Genomic DNA, 18,400 nt, shown 5'->3' with positions numbered 1-18,400 from the left:
AGGCAGCACCAGTGTGGCACACACCAAGACACCCTTGCTCAGCAGTCAGTATAGCTCCAGCTGTCATGTCAAGGTGGCATAGGCACAAAGTACCCCAGAACACTACAGAACCACACCACTTTGACTCCTGGCACAGAACACTCCAGGATTACCTGGCTTATATCTTCCTGGATCCAGCCACTCTGCCAATGCACCTCCTGAATAGAGCACCCCAGAAGCCCCTGGCCCATGCCTGCCTCAGTTCCAGCTACCCCACCAGGGAATTTCCTAAGTAGAGCACTTCAGATCCTCCGGCCTGTACCACATCCTGGCTGCAGTCACCCCAAAAGGGCATCTCCTGCATGGGTGCTCTAGGACACCCTGGCCCACACAAGCATTGGCTCTAATCACCCTGCCAGGGCACCCCTTGCACTGAGTACCCCCAGACATACCAACTTGCACCCACTTCAGCTTCAGCAATCCTGCCAGGGAATCCTCTGTGTGGAGAACCCAGGGACCAGCTCATATCCACTTCAGCTCTAGCTGCCATACCAGGGTGCCCTCTGTAGTGAGACACCAGGGACCCCAGGTTTGCACCCACTTCATCTTCAGCTGTGCTGCCAGAGCACCCTCTGAATGGAAAGCCCCTGGACCACTCTGGCCCATGCCCATTTCTGCATTGGCTATCCCACTAGGGCAGCCCCAGCAGAGTGTCCCAGGACCCTACTCCAGACACAGCTCCAGCCAACCAAAGTCACCAAGCACACACAATCTATACATGAGATGATTATACCCAAGACCACACTTTCAAGTTTAGTAGAAGTAGCTGTCCTATCCAATTCATACAAACAAAGAAAGTCAAGCAATATGGGGCACCAAAGAATATGCTTCAAACAAAAGAACAAACCCTGAGAGTAACAACTATATGAAATGGAGATAAGCAATAAGCCTGATAGAGTTTAAAGTAATGATCAAAAGATGTTCACCAGACTGCAGAAAAGAGTGGGAGAACTCAGTGAGACCTTCAATGAAGAAATAGCAAATACTGAAAAGATGTAATCACATTTGAAAAGAACAATAACTTAAATAGAAAATACACTAGAGAGAATCAACACCACATTAGAGAACACAGAAAACTGGATCCGTGATCTGGAAAACAGGGTAATGGAAAGCACCCAAGCTGAAAAGCACAAAGAAAGAATTTTTTAAGGTGGCAATTAGACTAAGAGATCTGGACAACATCAAGCGAATTAACAGTCACAGTATGGGGTCCCAGAAGGAGAAGAGAGAAAGAAAAAGGCAGAAAATGATATGAAGAAATAATAGCTGAAAATGTCCCTGACCAAGGGAAGGAAGCAAACATCCAAGTTCAGAAAGCACAAAGAATTGCAAACAAGAGGAACCCAGGAGGCACAAACCAAGACAATATAATAATTTAAATGGCAAAAGTTAAAGAGAGAATTTTTATTTTTTTAAAGATCTTATTTATTCATGAGAGACACAGAGAGAGGCAGAGACATAGGCAGAGGGAGGAGAAGCAGGCTCCATGCAGGGAGACTGATGTGGGACTTGATCCCAGAACTCCAGGATCATGACTTGAGCCAAAGGCAGATGCTCCAGTCCCAGAAAGAGAATTTAAAAATTAGCAAGAGAGGGATCCCTGGGTGGCGCGGTGGTTTGGCGCCTGCCTTTGGCCCAGGGCATGATCCTGGAGACCCGGGATCGAATCCCACGTCAGGCTCCCAGTGCATGGAGCCTGCTTCTCCCTCTGCCTATGTCTCTGCCTCTCTCTCTCTCTATGACTATCATAAATAAATAATAATAAAAAAAATAAAAATAAAAATTAGCAAGAGAAAGGAAAAAAGTTACATAGCAGAGAAACCTCATAAGGTTATCAGTAGATTTTTCAGCAGAAACTTTACAGCCAGAAGAGAATGGCATGATATATTCAAAGTGCTAAAAGGAAAAAAAATCTACAACCAAAACTACTATGCTTGGCAAGATTATCAGTCAGAATTGAAGGAAAGATAAAGAGTTTCTCAAACAAAAGCTACAGAAGTTCATCAAACTAAACTAGCATTACAAAAAGTGATAAAGTGACTTCTCTGAGGAGGAAAAAGCCACACTCAGAAATAATAAAATTATGAAAAAAGAGATGTAAAATATATACATAAAACATGAAGGAGGGAGTAAAAAAGACTTTTTTAGAATGTATTCAAATTTAAATAACCATCAACCTAATAAAGACTGCTATATACTTAGGATCCTACACATGAATCTCATGGTAACTACAAACCCAAAACCTATGATAAATACACAAAAAATGAAGAGAAAGAAGATCAAGCATAACAATACAAAGTCATCAATAACAAGGAAAAAGAGAAAAGGAAAGCAACAGAGAAGAACCACAAAAACAAACAGAAAATTATTAACAAAATGGCAAAAAGTACACACTTACCAATACTTATTTTAAATGTAAATAGACCAAACACTCCAATCAAAAGACAGGGTGGTGAAATGGACTTTAAAAAGAAATTAGGGATCCCTGGGTGGCGCAGCGGTTTGGCGCCTGCCTTTGGCCCAGGGCGCGATCCTGGAGACCCGGGATCGAATCCCACATCGGGCTCCGGTGCATGGAGCCTGCTTCTCCCTCTGCCTGTGTCTCTGCCTCTCTCTCTCTCTCTCTCTCTCTGACTATCATAAAAAAAATAATTAAATAAAATAAATAAAAATAAAAATAAATTACTCGGGATCCCTGGGTGGCTCAGCAGTTTGGCGCCTGCCTTTGGCCCAGGGCATGATCCTGGAGTCCTGGGATCGAGTCCCACGTCGGGCTCCCTACATGGAGCCTGCTTCTCCCTCTGCCTGTGTCTCTGCCTCTCTCTCTCTCTCTGTGACTCTCATGAATAAATAAATAAAATATTTTAAAAAAAAAAGAAAAAAACGAAAAAGAAAAAGAAATTACTCTGGGGGCAGCCCAGGTGGCTCAGCAGTTGAGCACTGCCTTCAGCCCAGGGCGTGATCCTGGAGACCCGAGATCAAATCCCATGTCAGGCTCCCTGCATGGAGCCTGGTTCTCCCTCTGCCTGTGTCTGTGTCTCTCTCTCTCTGTGTTTCTCATGAATAAATTTTAAAAAAAAGAACTCATTTATACACTACCTAAAATAACCCCCTTCAGACCTAGATACATAAAAACTGAAAGTGAAAGTATGGAAAACGACAGACCATGCAAATAGAAATGAAAAAAAAATGCTGGAGTAGCAATACTTCTATCAGAAAAAAAATGGACTTTAAAACAAAGACTGTAACAAACAACAAAGAAGGGCATTACATAATGATAAACAGGTCAATCCCACAAGAGGATATAACAATTATAACTATCTACATACCCAAAATCAGAGCACCTAAATACATATAGCAAATATTAAGACACAAAAGGAAAAAATAATAGTAATAAAATAATAGTGAGGGACTTTTACACCCCACTTACATCAATGGACAGATCATCCAGGCAGAAATTCAATAAAGGAACAGTGTCTTTGTCTGGAGCTTGAACATACAACTCTGAGATCAAGACCTGAGTTAAGATCAAGAGTAAGGCACTTAACCAACTGAGCCACCCAGGCACCCCCCGGAACAGTGTGTTTGAATGACATGTTAGACCAGATGGACTTAAATATACACAGAACATTCCATCCAAAAACAGAATACACATTCTTTTGTTGGAACATTCACCAGTATAGATCACGTGTTAGGTTATAAAAACAAGTCTCAATAAAGTTAAGAAGACCAAAATCATATCATGCATCTTTTCTGACTACAACAGTATGAAGCTAAAAATGAATTATGAGGGAAAAACAAACTGGAAAAAAACACAAACACATGGACGTTAAGCAACATGGTAATAAACACCCAATTGGTCAATGAAAAAAATCAAAACATACATGGAGATAAATGAGAACATAGTGGTCCAAGTTTTTAAATGCAGGAAAAGCAATTCTAAAAGGAAAATTTACAGTGATACATGCCTCATCAAGAAATAAGAAAAATCTCATATACTCTTACATCTAAAATAACTGGAATGAGAACAAAGCCCAGAATGAATAGAAGGAAATATTAAAAATTATAGAATAAAAAATGAAATAGTACCCCCCCAAAAAAAAATCAATGAAATCAAGAGCTGGTTCTGTGAAAATAAAGAAGATGGATAAGCTTTTAGCCAGAATCATCAAGAAAAAAAGAGAGGACACAAAATCAGAAATGAAAGGGAACAACCAAAAAAAAAAAAAAAAGAAAGAAAGGGAACAACCAATACCACAGAAATAAAAGGATACTACACAGAGTATACTACAAAAAATTATATGCCAGCAAATTGACAACCTACAAGACATGGATAAATTCCTAGAAACACGCAATCTTCCAAAACTGAATCAGGAAGAAAAAATCTGAATAGACCAATTGCTCATAACAAAACTGAATTGGTAAAAAACAAACAAACAAACAAAAAACCTCCCAAAAAATAAATGTCCAAGACCAGATGGCTTCACAGGAAAATTCTACCAAACATGTAAAGAAGAGTTAATATTTATTCTTCTCAAACTATTCCAAAAAATAGAAAAGGAAGGAAAATTTCCAAATTCATCCTATGAGGCCAGCATTACCCTGATATCAAAACCAGATAAAGACACTACAAAAAAAAAAAAAAAAAAGAAAGAAAACTGCAGGCCAGTATCTCTGATGAACATAGAGATGCAAAAATGCTCAATAAAATATTAGCAAACTGAATCCAAAAATACATTTAAAAAATCATTCACTACCATCAAGTAGGATTTATTCCCAGGATACAAGGGTGGTTCAATATCCACAAATCAATCAACATGCTACATCACATCAACAAAACAAATAAGAACCATATGATCATTTCAAAAGATGCAGAAAAAACATCTGACAAAGTAAAAAAATTCATTCATCAGGGCACCTGGGTGGCTCAGTTGCTTAAGCAACCAACTCTTAGTTTAGCTCAGGTCATGATGTGGGCCTCCATGCTCAGAAGGCAGTCTGCTTATGATTCTCACTCTCCCTCTTCCTCTCTCTAAAATAAATAAGATCTTTTTTAAAAAATCCATTCATGATTAAAAAAAGAAAAACCTCAACAAAGTAGGTTTAGAGGAAACATATCTCAACATAATAAAGACCCTAGGTGAAAAATCCAAAGCTAACATTATCCTCAATGGGGAAAAACTGTGAGCTTTTCCCCTAAGATCAGGAATAAGACAAGGATGTCCACTCTCCCCACTTTTATTCAACACAGTACTGGAAGTCCTAGCCACAGCAATCAGACAAGAAAAAGAAATAAAAGACATTCAAATTGGTAAGGAAAAAGTAAAACGTCCATTATTTGCAGATTAAATGATACTATATATAAAAAAAAACTCTAAAAATTCCACCAAAAAACTACTAGAATGGATAAATGAATTCAGGAAATTTGCAAAATTTAAAGGCAATACACAGTTATCCATTGTATTTCTATACACTAACAATGAAGCAGTCGAAAAAGATGAAGAAAAGAGTCCACTTTACAATTGTGTATCAAAAATAAAATATCTGGGATCCCTGGGTGGCACAGCGGTTTGGCGCCTGCCTTTGGCCCAGGGCGCGATCCTGGAGACCCGGGATCGAATCCCATATCGGGCTCCCGGTGCATGGAGCCTGCTTCTCCCTCTGCCTGTGTCTCTGCCTCTCTCTGTCTGTGACTATCATAAAATAAAAAAAAAAAAAATAAATAAAATAAAATAAAATAAAATATCTAAGAATCAATATAATCAAGGAAGTGACAGACCTTTACTCTGAAAATTATAAAACACTAAAGAAAGAAAATAAAGATAACACAAACAAAATAGAAAGATATTCCATGGTCATGGACTGGGAGAATAAATAGTTAAAATGTCCGTAGTATCCAAAGCCATGTACAGATTTAGTGCAATCCCTATCAAAATACCACCACTTTTGGGCAGCCTGGGTGGCTCAGTGGTTTACCGCTGCCTTTAGCCCAGGGTGTGATCCTGGAGACCCAGGATCGAGTCCCATGTCGGGCTCCCTGCATGGAGCCTTCTTCTCCCTCTGCCTGTGTCTCTGTGCCTCTCTCTCTCTCTGTCTCTCTGCCTCTCCCTCTCTCTCATGAAATAAAATTTAAAAACTCTTAAAAAAAATACCATCACTTTTCACAGAACTAGAACAAATAATCCTAAAATTTGTATGGAACCACAAAAGACCTCAAATAGTCAAAGTAATCTGGAAAAAGGAGAAAAAACAATCCCAGATTTCAAGATATACTACAAAGCTATCGTAATCCAGACAGTATATAGTACTGGCACAAAAATAGACACACTGATCAATGGAACAGAATAGAGAGCCCAGAAATAAATCCACAATGGTCAATTAATCTATGGCAAAGGAGGCAAGAATATACAATGGGAAAAAGATAGTCTCTTCAACAAATGTCACTAGGAAAACTGGACAGCTGCACGCAAAAGAATGAAACTGGACAACTTTCTTACATTGTACACAAAAATAAACTCAAAATGGATTAAAGACCTAAAAGTAAGACCTGAGACCCAGAAATCCTAGAACAGAGCACAGGCAGTAATTTCTTTGACATGTGTCAGAGTAAGATTTTTCTAGACAAATCTCCTAAGGCAGGGGAAACAAGCAAAAATAAACTATTGAGATTATCTGCACAGCAAATAAAACAATTGACAAAACTAAAAGCCAGTCTACTTACTGAGTGGGAGAAGATAGTTGCAAATGACATATCCAATAAAGGGTTAGTATGGTTAGTATCCAAAATATATAAGGAACTTATACAACACCAAAAAACAAACAATCCAATAAAAATGAGCAAAAGACATAAACAGATATTTCTCCAGAGAAGACATATGGATGACCAACAGACACATGAAAAGGTGCTCAACATACTCATTAGGGAAAAGCAAATCAAAACCACAATGAGGGGCAGCCCCGGTGGCAGAGCGGTTTAGCCTCATCTGCAGCCCGGGGTGTGATCCTGGAGACCCAGGATCGAGTCCCACATCAGGCTCCCTGCATGGAGCCTGCTTCTCCCTCTGCCTGTGTCTCTGCCTCTCTCTCTCTCTCTCTCTCTCTCTCTCTCTCTGAATAAATAAATAAATCTTTAAAAAAAAAAACACAATGAGATACTATCTCACACCTTTCAGAATGGCTAAAATTAAAAATTTAAGAAACTAGTGTTGGCAAAAATGTGGAGAAAAAGGAACCCTCCCATTCTTGGTGGGAATGCATACTGGTGCAGCCACTTTGGAAAACCATATGGAGGGTCCTCAAAAAATTAAAAACAGAATTACCATATTATCCAATAATTCCACTAATGGGTATTTACCCAAGGAATAGAAAAATGCTAACTTGAAAAGATATATGCACCCTTTTGGTTTCCGCAGCATTATTTACAATAGCCAAATTATGGAAGCAGCCCAAGTTTCCACTGATAGATAAATCGACAAAGAAAGGATGGTGAGTATACACAGAATAGAAGGATAGAAACAAAAAAATAAAATAAAATAAAATAAAATAAAATAAAATAAAATAAAATAAAATAAAATAAAATAAAATAATAAAAGGATACACACACACATATATATACACACACACTAAGGAATATTACTCAGCCATAAAAAATGAAATAATGTCATTTGTAATAACATAGATCTAGAGAGTATAATGTTAAGTGAAGTAGGTCAGAAAAAGAAAAAAATACCCTATGATTTTACTCATATGTGGCTAAATGAAACGAAGAAAAGAGACAAAAACAAACTCTTAAATACAGAGAACTAATGGTTATTAGATCGGTGGGGGGGGTGAAATAAGTGAAGGGATTTAAGAGTACACTTATGATGAGCAATGAGTAATGTATAGAATTGTGGAATCAGTATATTGTACACCTGAAACTAATATAACACTGTATATTAAGTGAACTGTATTTAAAATTAAGAAAAACACATTAGACCAGATGGACTTAAGCAACATACATAGACTATTCTATTCAAAACTAACAGAATACACATCATTCTTAAGTGCACATGGAGCACTCTCCAGCATAGATCATATACCAGGCTACAAAACAAATCTTAATAAGTTTAAGAATACTGAAATGATAACAAGCATCTTTTCTAATCACAATGGTATGAAACCAGAAATTAATTACAAGAACACTGAAAAATTTGTGGAAATGTGGAGATTAGACAACATACTACTAAACAACCAATAAATGAACAAAGAAATTAAAAAATAGCTTGAAATTGGGAAGTCTGGGTGGCTCAGCAGTTGAGCATCTGCCCTTTGGCTCACGGCGTGGTCCTGGGGTTCTGGGATCGAGTCCCATGTCAGACTCCCTGCATGGAGCCTGCTTCTCCCTCTGCCTGTGTCTCTGTCTAGGTCTCTCTCTCTCTCATGAATAAATAAATAAAAATCTTTTTAAAAAATAGCTTGAAATGAATGAAAATAAAACATACCAAAACTTACAGGATTGCAGCACAAGCAGTTCTAACAGAGAATCTCATAGTGATAAGTGCCTATGTTAATAAACAAAAAAAAACTCTAGAAACATATCAACACTACACCTCAAGGAACTACAAAAATTAAGCCCAAAATTAGTAAAAGAATAAAATATATCAAAGATCAAAGCAGATATAAATGAAATGAGACTAAATAAAAAGACAACAGTAAAAAAAAAAAAATCAAACTAAGAAACGAAGGTTTTTTTGGAAAGATAAAATACACAAACCTTTAGCTAAGTTTGCCCCCCCCCAAAAAAAGGACTCAAAATGAGAAAGAAATAAGAGATGTTTCAACTATTATCACAGAAATACAAAAGACCTTAAAAGACTACTCTAATATATGCTAATATACACACAAGCACATGCATGCACACACAATGGAATACTATTTGGCCATAAAAAGGAAAGCAATCGTGCTATTTCCAACAACATAAATGGATCGTGACAGCATTAAACTAACTGAAATAAGTCAGAGAAAGACTTATTTCCATATAGTCTTACTTACACATGAAAACTAAAAACCAAAAAGGTCATAGATATAGAGAACTATTGGCTGTCAGAAGCAGGGTTAGGTGAAATGAGTGAAGGTGGTCAAGGTAAAAACTTCCAATAAAGTCCTATGGGTGTAATGTACAATATGGTGACTATAGATAATAATACTGTATATTTGAAAGTTGCTAAGACTATAAATCTTAAGTTTTCATAAAGAAAAATGCAACTATGTGTGATAATGAATATTAATTAGACTTAGTGTGATCACTGTATATATGTACATCAGATCATTAGGGCAGCCTGGGTGGCTCAATGGTATAGCGCCGCCTTCGGTCTGGGATGTGACCCTGGAGTCCAGGATCAAGTCCCACGTCAGGGTCCCTGCATGGAGCCTGCTTCTCCCTCTGCCTGTGTCTCTGTGCCTCTCTCTCTCTCGGTGTCCCTCATGAATAAATAAAATCTTTTAAAAAACAAAACATATCATTATGTTGTACTCATGAAACTAATAAAATGCTGTATTTCAATTATATCTCAATTATAAGAAATTCTGTCAACAGATTCACATACTTCCCAAATTGATTCAAAATCGATATATTGAAGAGTTAAGAGATTTGTGTGCCTGGTCTCAGTGTCTTTTAGTTTCTTACAAATTGTACTGTATTGAAATGTATAGTGCTTTCGATTTATATTTCGAAACTCTTTCACTGAAAAGACTCATATTTTTAGCTTTTTCTCTCTGATAACTACCATCAGTTGGAAATAGGTAATAGTAAATATTCATTCATAACACATTACCCAAAACTGATTCAGTTTTTAACTAAGCTTTTTTTCATGTATAAAACAGACTTTTTACTTATTTCGATATTAATATAACAGATAAAAATGTATTTTTAATTTTTAAACTTTTAATTTGTAGTGAAAGAAGCCAGACATAAATGATGACATGTTTTATGACACCATTTCTATGAAATATCCAGAATAGGTAAATCCATAGAAATTGGTGGTTGAAAGAAAGAAGAAAGAAGATTGGTGGTTGCCAGAAGACTAGAGGGACAACAAAAAGTGATTGCTTAATGGGCACGGAGTTTGCTTTTGGAGTGATAAAAATGTTTTGGATGTAGAAAGAGGTGGTAATTGCACAACATCATGAAAATACTGAATGCCAATGAACTGTACACTCTGACAAGTTTTAGGTTATATAAATTTCACCTCATTTTTAAAAAAGATTTTATTTATTTGCTTGTTTGAGAGAAAGCAAGAGACAGAGCATAAGCAGAAGGGGAGAGGCAGAGGGAGAGGGAGGAGCAGACTTCCCACTGCCCTAGGATCATGATCTGAGCTGAAGGCAGACACTTAAGCAACTGAGTTTACCTAAGAACATTCATAAGAAATCAGTATAGGAATGAAAACTATGATCAATATTTGGCACCAAATTACTAAACTGAAGTCATCACCTCTATGAACACAAGACAAATGAAGACCTATGGGACACACCAGAATAGTGTGGCTCAGCAGCTGGACGTCTGCCTTTGGCTCAGGTCGTGATCCTATGTCTGGGTTTGGGTCCCACATCTGGCTCCCTGCATGGAGCCTGCTTCTCCCTCTGCCTAGGTCTCTGCCCCTCTCTCTCTCTGTCTCTCATGAATAAATAAATAAATAAACAAACAAACTTAAAAAAAAAAAAGACAAATGAAGGCCTATCCAGCAGGAGCAGACAAGATTTCAGGAACTAAAATGTAGACAGCAGTGTGGGGAGGGAGGTATTTTTAAAAAAAGATAAAGAATTCTACAATAATTTGGCATTTTTAAAAAAATATTTTATTTATTTGATGGGGCACCTTTGTGGCTCAGTGGTTGAGTGTCTGCCTTTGGCTCAGGTGGTGATGCCAAGGTCCTGGAATGGAGTCCCGCGCTGGGCTCCCTGTGGGGAGCCTGCCTTTCCTTCTGCCTATGTTTCTACCTCTCTCTCTGTGCCTCTCATGAATAAATAAAATCTTAAAAAAAAAAAAAAAGATTTAAAGAGTACACACATGAGCAGGGGGAGGGGCAAAGGGAGAGGAAGAAGTAGACTTCCCACTGAGCAGGAAGCCAGATGTGGGGCTCGATCCCAGGACCCCAAGATCATGCCAGATGCTTAACTCACTGAGCCATCCTGACACCCCGATTTAGCACTTTTTAAAAAAGACAATAACAAGAGTTGGTGAGAATGTGCTGAAACTGAAACCCTCATGCATTGAGGCAATGTAAAATGGTACAGCCACAATGAAAAACAATGTGGCAGTTCCTCAAAGTTAAACAAGTTACCAAATGACCGACCAATTCTACTCATAGGTATGTACCCAAGACAAATGAAAACATGTCCACTGAAAACTTGTAAACAATATTCATAGCATTATTCATCAGAGCCAAAAAGTGAAACAGAAACAACCCAAGATTCATCAACTAATGATGAATAAACAAGCTGTGGCATATCTATACAATGGAATATTAGTTAGCAATAAAAAGTAATGAATACATGGATGCACTTAAAAAACATGCAGAGCAAAAGAAGCCAGACACAAAGGGCCACATGTTGTTTGATTTCATTTATATTTATATGTCCAGAACAGGCAAATCCATAGAAGACAGAAAGTAGATTGGTGACTACCAGAGGATCTGAAGGCAGAAGGGTGGAAGTGGGGAAAGACTACTAATGGGTACGTTTTCTTTCCTGCATAAAAATGTTCTGAGGGGAAAAGTTCTAGGGGCACTTGAGTGGTCCTTTAAGCTTCTGCCTTCAGCTCAGGTCATGATCACAGGGCCCTTGGATCAAACCCTGAGTCAGGCTCTCTGCTCAGCAGAGAGTCTGCTTCTCCCTCTTCATTTGCATACATACTTGCGTGTTTTCTCTTTCTCTCTCACTCAAAATCTTTTTAAAAAATTCCTTTTAAAAAATATGTTCCGGAATTATATAGTGGTGATATGGGATAACCTGGTGAGTATACTAAAAACCACCAAACTATACACTTTAAAAAGGTGAATTTTGTTATATGAATTATATTTTAATTTTTTAAATGTTAAATTAAAAAAAAAAAAGGTCTGCAAATTGGTCCTTTAAAACACAAGATTCCTTTCTGAATTACTAAAGTTGGAGTGCTTAAATCACTGAAATAAAAGGTAAAGTAAAAAGTTCCTTACTAGCAACTGAGCCAGAGTCTCAGGTTAATGTCATTAGCACTGGGATTCCTATAGTAGGTGATGGTTTGGATTACATACGTGGGAGGGCTCCCCCTTCTAATTCTCAACTTTAAAAATAGTGGTTAAATTTCCCAAATTGAGTCACAAAAGTTATTTAAGTCTTATCTCCTTCTCCACCTGCAAAGTACACTACAGTCTACAAGTATCAACCTTTTCTTTCCCCTCTTCTGTTCTTTCCACACGGATGCCCTCAGAGAAAAAAGAAAACTATTTAGCTAAATCATAAAAGCTGTGAATGATCTACAGCTATAAACATGATTCCCTCTCCTCAACTCCTCCAACTCTCTGGATTGAAATAAATATTACTTGGGCAATTTAAGAAATCAAAATATAAAGGATTAGCAAGAATGCCACCAAGATGAACATGCTATACTGGATGGTGATATGCCCTTGGGCTCAGCTTCCCTGTCTTTTCCAGCTTCATGCATTTTAAAATCAAACATGCACTAAAATTCTTTTCAATTAGGCTCTAGGAACCATCTGCATTGGAACCACCTGTGGTGTCTGGGCCAACGAAGACTTAGAAAATCATAATCTCTGGGGACAGAATCCATGAACTTATTTTCAAAGTTATTCTTACATACACTAAGATTGCAAATCACTGCTCTAAAAAGTTCGACAAAATGGGACCAACAGCCGTTTAAGGTATAGGTAATGTGTAGGATAGAGACTACCTGTGTTATGAAGACGTCATCACTGCCCTGAGAAGTTCACCTGTCAGAACACTATGTCTGGAACCCATTCACGATACCCTACTCTGTTAAATATGAATGTAATGCATGTGTTGCATGCTGCAAAACATTAAATGGCATAGATATAAAGTAGATGACCAGATTTTTTTCAACATACTGAGGAAAACATGGAAAAGAAGACACTGGGCAGCCCCGGTGGCGCAGCGGTTTAGTGCCGCCTGCGGCCCAGGGTGTGATCCTGGAGACCTGGGATCGAGTCCCACGTCGGGCTTCCTGCATGGAGCCTGCTTCTCCTCTGCCTGTGTTTCTCTCTCTCTCTCTCTCTCTTTGTGTGTGTGTGCCTCTCATGAATAAATAAATAAATAATTTTTTAAAGAAAGAAAATACTATTAAAAAAAAAGGAAAAGACACTGTTTCTAATCTTATCTCTTCTGTACCTGAATGATTGAATTTTTTTTTAATTTTTATTTATTTACGATAGTCACACACACAGAGAGAGAGAGAGAGAGAGAGAGAGAGAGAGAGAGAGAGAGAGAGGCAGGGACACAGGCAGAGGGAGAAGCAGGCTCCATGCACCGGGAGCCCGACGTGGGATTCGATCCCGGGTCTCCAGGATCGCGCCCTGAGCCAAAGGCAGGCGCTAAATCGCTGCGCCACCCAGGGATCCCTAAAGAATTGAATTTCAGCTAATAAAGACCTAAAAGGAGAGAAACTTCACTAAATCAAGTCTTTAAAAACTAGTTTCCCCAGGTTGCCTGGCTGGCTCACTCAGTAGAGCATGTGACTCTTGATCTCAGGGTTTTAAGTTCAAACCCCATGCTGGGGGACGCCTGGATGGCTCAGCAGTTTAGTGCCTGCCTTTGGCCCAGGGCATGATCCTGGAGTCCCGGGATAGAGTCCCACGTCGAGCTCCCTGCACGGAGCCTGCTCCTCCCTCTGCCTCTCTCTCTCTCTCTCTCTCTCTCTCTCTCTCTCCCTCCCTCTCTCAAGAATAAATAAAATCTTAAAAAAAGAAAAGAAAAGAAAAGAAAAGCATGCTGGGTGTCTTATAGAGCATACTTAAAAACAACAACAGGGGATCCCTGGGTGGCTCAGTGGTTTGGCGCCTGCCTTTGGCCCAGGGCGCGATCCTGGAGTTCCAGGATCGAGTCCCGCGACGGGCTCCCGGCATGGAGCCTGCTTCTCCCTCTGCCTGTCTATCATAAATAAATAAATCTTTAAAAAAAAACAACAACAAAATTTCCAAGTAATTTCAAACAACATACAGACGCAGCATACATCTGTCACTACTAGGATGGTTCTTCCTAGCATTATGTTAATGACTTTCCATAACAGTCTTCACTTTTCTACTCTGACCCTCCCAATTCTGCCAACAGGTTTATTCACTGAAATAAACTCAAAGGTGTAAGAAAAGTCCTTGATTTTAAACTATTTATGTTGATACACAATAGCCCTGATTCTGTTACTGCTTCAAGCTTAAAAAGCATGGAGAATCTCTTTAAAGTAAATGGAAAGTTTCTGGCCCACAGACAGGAAACATCTAGAAATTACTACCAAAGATTTATTTCATCTCCTTTAATTCTATTTTCAAAAACAGATACGTTTTGATAATAAAAGTCCCAGTGTTTTAAAATATTATCTAATTACTGGAGCAATATTCATTCATTTAAAGTATTTACGGAGCATTCACTACATACCCCCAGACTATTTCAGTGCTAGGAACAGGAATATGGCAGTGAAAAAATATGCTAAATAAAAATACCTCTCACAAAATTATATTGATGATTCAGTGTCCAAATTACAAATATCGAGTTACAAATATTACAGTATATGTAGGCAGGAGAGACCAGGACCTATAGTAATCCTACAGCAGACCAAGCAAATGCGTTTCTGAAACAATTTCTATCACTTGATTTAAAAGCAAGAAAAAGTGCAGAATGTCTATGGTCTCCAAGTGTTTGAAAATATCCTATAGTACGTTGACCATTAAATTCCCTCTCGTAATATTTATAATCTAAAATGCTGTGGCAAGATACAGCAATAGAAAATGAGCAAACCGTCCCCTTCTCAACCGAATAGATCATTAAGAAATGAAAACACTTAAAATCAATATATCAAGTAATCTCTATAATGTGTTTCTCTGAACTCTTAAAAAAAAAAAAAAGTCCTATGATTCTTAAACCAAGAAACACAGCAGGCAGAAAAAAATGAAACTTGTACTACTTCTCTGTCACTCTAGAAATAATTTATTTCTCCAACATTTCTGCCTATTAAATATGATGCTATCTAGGAGACCCAAAAACGAAAAGACCTGAGAACCCTGATGCCCAATTTGGACGGAATACAAAAACCACAGCCTATGCAGAAAAACTGGTTATTCCTTCCCAAGTACAGGTGGTTTCGAGGGGGATGTTTTTGTTTGTTTGTTTTGGAGGGCTTCTTTTGCTTCTTGGGGTTTTTTTGTAATTGCTGCGGCGATCTCGAACCCTGAAGGGATTGCACTGCAGGCAAACACTCAGGTTGTCAGACAGCTGCGGCCTTCTCGGCCCCGACCCGGCGGCTCCAAAACTGACTCCGCATCCCCGGAGCAAGCCAAGGAGAGGAATAAAAAAAGCCACGCTCCCTAGAACTACCCGAGGAGGGGCCAGCCGGCCCACCACGAGCCCAGGGTGGCCCCGCGTGCCCCGCGCGTCCCCCAGGTGCCCTTGCAAGCAGCCGCCCGCCGGCCCAGCCGCGCCCGGTCCCCACGGGCTCCAGTTCCGCCCGCCGGCGGGTCCCTCCCCCAGCCCGCCCCCGAGACCCGCGGGGCCCGCCGCGCCGGCTCCGCCCCTCGCCTCCCGACCGGGCCCGGATTCCCAGGCCCGGAGCAACGCAGCCCCGGGCGGAGAGGCGCGGCCGAGCCCGGGGAGCCCCGGCGCCCCCAGCAAAGGCCGCAAAGGCCAGCCGGGAGCGGGCGCCGCCGCAAGCCCCCCACCGGGCCCGCGCCCCGGACTCCGGCCTGAGCGGACACCGCCCTCGTCGCGTACCTGCGTCCCCACCACGACGATCTGAGGCAGCTGGATGATGTCGGCGCCCACCGTGTTGAAGACGTCCTGGAGCTTGTTGATAACAGGAATTAGCGCCTCCATGACTCCGAGAACGCGGGACCCTCGCCCGGCCGGCCGCGGCAATGAATGGGGCCGGGGCCCAGAGTCCGCCTCCTTCCTCCTCTCCTCCGCCCTCTCCTCGGGAGCCGGCACCCATTGGACCCCGCCCGCCCGCTACCTGCCCCCTCCCGGCGGGCCGTGCGCTAAGAGGAAGGTGGAGAGGAGCAAAGTCTGCCGGGAGTTGTAGTTCTGGGGGGGCGGAGGACCGCGGGGGGGTGGGGGGGGCCTACGGCTTCCAGAAGGCTGTGCGGCGCCGGGCGGAAGGAGGAGCTGGGAGGGCCGGCTGCACGGGCTCCTGTCGGAAGGCTGGGGGGCCAGGCCCCGAGGGTAGGAAGGAAGAGACCCGTTTACGCCTGTTCGCGGGGCGCAACGAGGGCGAAAATGCCGGAAGGGAATATGTGTTAAGTACAGCGGGGTAGCCTGAGGATCCAAGATGCCATTTCCTTATGCAGAAGCTTGCTTAACCGGGACGGGTTGAAGAGACTTAAAGGAGTAGCTCATCGCCTCTGGCTCCCCGACCAGGTGCGGGGGTGTGTAGGCTGATTCTGCGGAGGGCGTGCGCTGCTATTTTGCAAAACAAAACAAAACAAACAGAACGTCGGTCCCAGTTAGAACACGCGGGTTCTCCCGAGATTTCTGTAAAAACGTTTTCAAAATAGCACGTTCAGGGCAGCCACGGTGGCGCAGCGGTTTAGCGCCGCCTGTAGCCCAGGGCGTGATCCTGGAGACTCGGGATCGAGTCCCACGTCGGGCTCCCTGCATGGAGCCTGCTTCTCCCTCTGCCTGTGTCTCTGCCTCTCTCTCTCTCTCTCTCTGTCTCTATGAATAAATAAATAAAATCTTTTAAAAAAATAAAAAAAAATAAATAGCACGTTCAGAAAGAATCTTAGGTGAAGAGTTTTTGGAGGGGAAAGGGCTAAGCCCCTGTTCTCTATATTCTGTATAAAATTTTATTTTGCCCTGACTCCTGGCAAAGTGGAAATCGATCTGATAACTGCCTTGCTTGCTTTTTTTTTTTTTTCCAATTTGGGTTAAGTGCACCTACGGTAGTAGTCAAAATTTGCCTTTTTATATTCTTTATTTTTTAATTTTTAAAAAATACTTTATTTATTTATTCATGAGAGAGACAGAGAGAGAAGCAGGCTCCATGCAGGGAGCCCGTCGTGGGACTTGATCCCAGGACTCCAGGATCACGCCCTGGTCATAGGCAGGTGCTAAACCGCTGAGCCACCCACGCATCCCTGCCTTTCTTTTTAGACAGATACCTCTCCTCTACTCCAAACCTCCAAAGATTTATCTCAAAAAAAAAAAAAAAAAAAAAGTGACATTTGAGCAAAGATCTAAAGTAGTTGATAAGAGGTGTGCCTGGGTGGTGCAGTCCGTAAAGCACCTGCCTTGGGCCGAGGTCATGATCCTGGGGACCTGGGATGGAGGCCCAGTGGGGCTCCCTGTTCAGCCAAGAGTTGGCTTCTCCCTCTGCCCCTCCCCCAGTTCCTTCTCTCTCTCTCTCTCTCTCTCTCTCTCTCTCTATCTATCTCTCTCTCAAATAATCTTAAAATAGGTGAGGAAAAAGCCCCATTCCTTTATTTTTTTTCTCCATAGTATTTGTGTCCATCTCACATGCTACGTATTGAATTGCTTGACTCTCTGCTCTTGCTAGATTATCAACTCCTAGAAGCCAGGGATTTGGGGCTATTTACGGATGTATCCCTAGCCCCTAGAAAGTGACAAACAAGATAGGTCCAATCCCAGTCCCATCTGGGTTTACAGTCTCACAGGATGACACCATTATAAATGGGTAAAGTGCTGTGACTGGGTGGACTATAGAACACATAATAGCACTTTCTCTACTCTGAGGGGAAAGAATGAAAATTCAAGCAAGACTTTCTAGAAGTCACCAGATTTAATCCCCAGGAGGGTAAGGACCACCTGCAATGGAAGTTGTACACTATACAACCGGACTGGGTACCATTCACCTGCACAGCCCTACACGGTAGCCCTGAGAACATGCTCAATTTGTTCAGCAAGATACATGGTAAGTGCTGAATATTTTTGGACAGATGAATAAAATATCATTTAAGCTAAGAGCTGAAGGTCCACTAGTAGTATTTTGGCATCTTACCAAGTATTATGAACATTCCCTTCTCTTTTCAAAAACAAAACCTTCAGAAACAGAGCAAGACAAAAATTTCAGAAGCCCAAAAAATGAAGATGAGATAAGATATAAATTCCAAATCCCTTTATTTTCTACCCAAGGCAATATAAT

The 18,400-nt window shown here is 40.8% G+C and overlaps 1 protein-coding gene across 8 annotated transcripts in view; it reads right to left on the bottom strand.

The window, feature by feature from the left end:
- The window catches only part of DNM1L (dynamin 1 like), a 49,688-nt gene extending 33,447 nt beyond the window's left edge, over nt 1-16,241 (bottom strand). For 4 of the 8 annotated variants that reach the window (XM_055318567.1, XM_055318568.1, XM_055318565.1 and 1 more), the window contains exon 1: nt 16,015-16,240. In XM_055318567.1, coding sequence (XP_055174542.1) covers nt 16,015-16,116 — 102 coding nt within the window. In that variant the 5' untranslated portion in view covers nt 16,117-16,240. Of the gene's footprint in view, nt 1-16,014 lie in introns of all 8 variants that reach the window. The other 4 variants (XM_055318562.1, XM_055318564.1, XM_055318569.1 and 1 more) reach the window with 2 other exon arrangements.
- Between the last annotated feature and the right edge of the window lie 2,159 nt (nt 16,242-18,400).

The sequence above is a fragment of the Nyctereutes procyonoides genome, unplaced genomic scaffold, assembly GCF_905146905.1.
Source record: "Nyctereutes procyonoides isolate TBG_1078 unplaced genomic scaffold, NYPRO_anot_genome, whole genome shotgun sequence".
Taxonomy (NCBI): Eukaryota; Metazoa; Chordata; class Mammalia; order Carnivora; family Canidae; genus Nyctereutes; species Nyctereutes procyonoides.
This window is presented reverse-complemented; position numbering and strand designations above follow the sequence as displayed.